General features: G+C 35.1%; 1 protein-coding gene across 1 annotated transcript; it reads left to right on the top strand.

The window, feature by feature from the left end:
- The first annotated feature begins 1,288 nt into the window (after nt 1-1,288).
- Nucleotides 1,289-2,260, top strand: LOC109217518 (defensin-like protein 1). Its single transcript, XM_019381775.1, has 2 exons — nt 1,289-1,358; nt 2,091-2,260. Exons 1-2 carry the CDS (start codon nt 1,289-1,291, stop codon nt 2,258-2,260), a joined length of 240 nt encoding a protein of 79 aa, XP_019237320.1.
- Nucleotides 2,261-3,367: the final 1,107 nt, after the last annotated feature.

The raw sequence follows: 3,367 nt of genomic DNA on the forward strand, positions 1-3,367 counted from the left end.
TGGGATATGAAACACTCACCTTAGTGCAATGCTCTGCCGGAAAAAGATAATAGAAAACTGAGTCTTGACGGGCTCAGGCGTGGGGCGTGAGCCGTGAGGCGGAGAACTGGTGAGGGCTTGAGCCGTGTGGCCGGTGGCGGACTGGCGGAGAACTGGTGAGGAGTGAGGACTGAGGGCTGACGGTGAGGGTGACAGGGAGTGAGGCGGAGAAAGAACCGAGAGAGAAATTGAACCATGTATATGAAACCCTATTATGTATATACTTAATGGTAAACTAGTAAATTAGTAAATCTTATTGGGTTATCGGTTTACCCAATAACAGAATTGCTAAACCGAGCACAAACCGATAACCCAATAAAATTTTTTTTTTACCCGTTACCGAACCGTTAACCCAATAACCCAATACCAATAACCTAATGAGTAATTAACGGTTCGCGTTATCGGTTTTACCCGGTATATGCCCGCCCCTAATATATCTTTTAAGCAAGCGGCACAATTTCTAGGAAATTTCTATATGGGTAGGTCATAATTTTTACTCTCTTGAGTAAGGAGGTAAGGAGGTTTTCTATGTAAAATTGGTTTGTTCTTTAAATTCATCACTTTACTTTCTGTTTGGTATATGAATCTATAGATTGAAGAACCGGGTTCTTCAACATGTAAAAATCAGCAAGATACAATTCACCACTAACCCTCTTGTGTCTACGTGCACTCTAAACTAACAGTCTTGTACATTGTTTTAATTTGAAAAACAAAAATAAAACCAAAGATGGTAATACTCTTTCTTCTTCTCACGTGAAGGCAGGCAGTTTGTTCACTGATTTCCTAAATCAGTAACAATTTAAAATTTTAAATGACGTGATATGTAAATAAAGACCAACAGAAAAAAATGTTAGCCCTATAGTAAAACCTACGAAGAATCAAACAAATTCACTACATCAACGACATATATTAATTATTAATGCTGGAACTCATCACCTCGAGAATTTACTCGGAAAATACTAGGAAAGAAAATTAAAAACAAACTTTTGGTGATTTTTTATTGCCAAATTGAGATGAAAAAAACAAAATATTTTCAACGAAATTTTCGCATTCGGCATCAATCTAAAAGGGTATATACTTTTCTCCGCCATTTCCAAGGGTATTTAATTCTAAATTAGTATCTTTTCTTGTATGTTTCACAAACCATTATTACTTAGTAATTGGTATCTCATCAATGATTCTTTCTCTCCCTATAAAATGTTAAAGTTAAATTCCCACTTAGTCACAAAGAAACAACAAATACAGTGAAATGGCTAAGTCCCAAATTCAATGCGCTGCCTTTCTTGCTCTTCTCTTTTGCTTCCTCATAGCATCAAGTGGTGAGTAAGCCAACAAGCTTACATCCTACTTAACACTTTCAGTCTGACATTGTTTGGTTTTGAAGTCAAAATAGAACTTCTTTCTCATTTGTTGATCAATATTATTGTATTTCTTTTAAATTGCCCTACAATATTTGAGGGAATGAATTGTTATCTCCAATTGTAGAGACCTGAATTTCATAAAGAGAATTCAGGAGAAAAAAAAATACTCTCTTGTACTTAGGAGATTCAACAATTTATATATTCAACAGTTTATATATATATATATATAAAGATTCACCTATACACAGTAAAAAAATTCGGCGAAGGGAATTCAGTTGAAACCTCTTGGGTAAACGTGGCTCCGCCACTAGTTGTCTCCTTATATGTTCTTAAGCAATCTAGGAATGAATTGTTCTCTCCTTACACGGTCTTGGACAATCCTCATCTCATTAACCTAATTTTTGGGATTGAGCTACGCCAATGTCCATTTCCCTTACAAGGTATTAGATTCATATTCATGCTTTACTCGTTGAGCCCCCACGTTATATAGTACAAGCTCCAGATGTCCAGGCATGGGCGTGTCAGGCGTGTTAAGTTGCGCGTTGGTTGAGGGAATAGGTTATTGTCTCCTTATAAAATCTTGAGACATCCTCACTATGAGCTAACTTTTAGAGTTGAGCTAGGTCCAAGGTCATATATTATTATATTTTTGGATTGTTTAGCTAATACTTCTAATTCTTTTCTACACAGAGATGATGCAAAAGGCAGAAGCACTTGGTTGTGAAAAGCCTAGCACAACATGGTCAGGGCCTTGCTTGTTTAGTGATGATTGTAACAACCAATGCATCAATTGGGAGGGAGCTGTTCATGGAGAGTGTAGCTTTGCACTTGGCCCTGAATGCTTTTGCTACTTCTGCTGATAATATGAAGTTTCTTATATATGAAGTTTGCCATAATATATATGAGCAAAGTCATTTTGCCAAAACTAATATTAATTGTTCTGGCATGTGATTTGTTCTTAATGTACCAACCTCTATATATCGTTTTCAATCGTGAAATTTCCAGGTTTAATCTTATGGTCTTTTCTTTGTTATTCTTGAAATGGGAAGTCCGTTGTTATATACTTCATCTGTATCTTTATAAATAAGATTTTAAGTTTTGTATATTAACCGTGTATAAGTATTTTATATCATCATGTTATCTTAATCTATTACAACAAGTAACGTAACATGTGGTACTAAGTTTGATATGGTAACGTGAGAAATAGAATAGTAACCTAATATAGTCAGTCAAATTACACTAATAGTGTAAAACTTTCTTTATAATTTCGGCATATAACTTAAACTATAGTAGTGTAGTGCACTGAAAAATAAGTCCCTTCCATAAAAAAAAAAAATAAATAAAAAAAAATAAAAAAATTAAAAAAAAAAAACGCCTATGCGACACGATTGCCTTGACAAATGGAAGAATATTGAAGGTACCATGCATGTGAGGCAATCTTTGAGGACTTCAAAAACTTCTTAAGATGTTGAATGGCAAAAGAAATAACAGTTTAGTATGTGTTTATATAAGTTTCATAGGTTTGCCTAAAAAGCTCTGATGATTGGCTATAATTACGTATTTTAGTCGATTATTACACTCTAATTTACTGCACTTTAGTTGAGTTTGCGCTTTAATCGCTAGTGTTTTGCACTAACGGTGTGTTTTATGTCTTGTAGGAGTGATTCCGAAATATATAGATGTTATAGAATGAAATTAAGTGACTTGGAGCTTTGAAGTCTGAGTAAGAGCTCAAGAAATTAAGTCGGGATCGGGTTCGGGGGTCAAATTTGATAATTAAGTACGAACGAAGACTCGAGGAGGCATATTGCGCACTGTCTAGTAAAATAAATATAACGTTTTGCTCAAAACTCCATTTGGGCTCCAATATATATGGTTGGAAAGCTAACTCAAAGGGCTAAAACTTTCATGTTTTACGTTTTTCGAAATTCCAAACGGAACAGGGTGCAAAATGCGGTAGAAACCGC

This window comes from Nicotiana attenuata, unplaced genomic scaffold, assembly GCF_001879085.1.
Source record: "Nicotiana attenuata strain UT unplaced genomic scaffold, NIATTr2, whole genome shotgun sequence".
In the NCBI taxonomy this organism is placed as follows: domain Eukaryota; kingdom Viridiplantae; phylum Streptophyta; class Magnoliopsida; order Solanales; family Solanaceae; genus Nicotiana; species Nicotiana attenuata.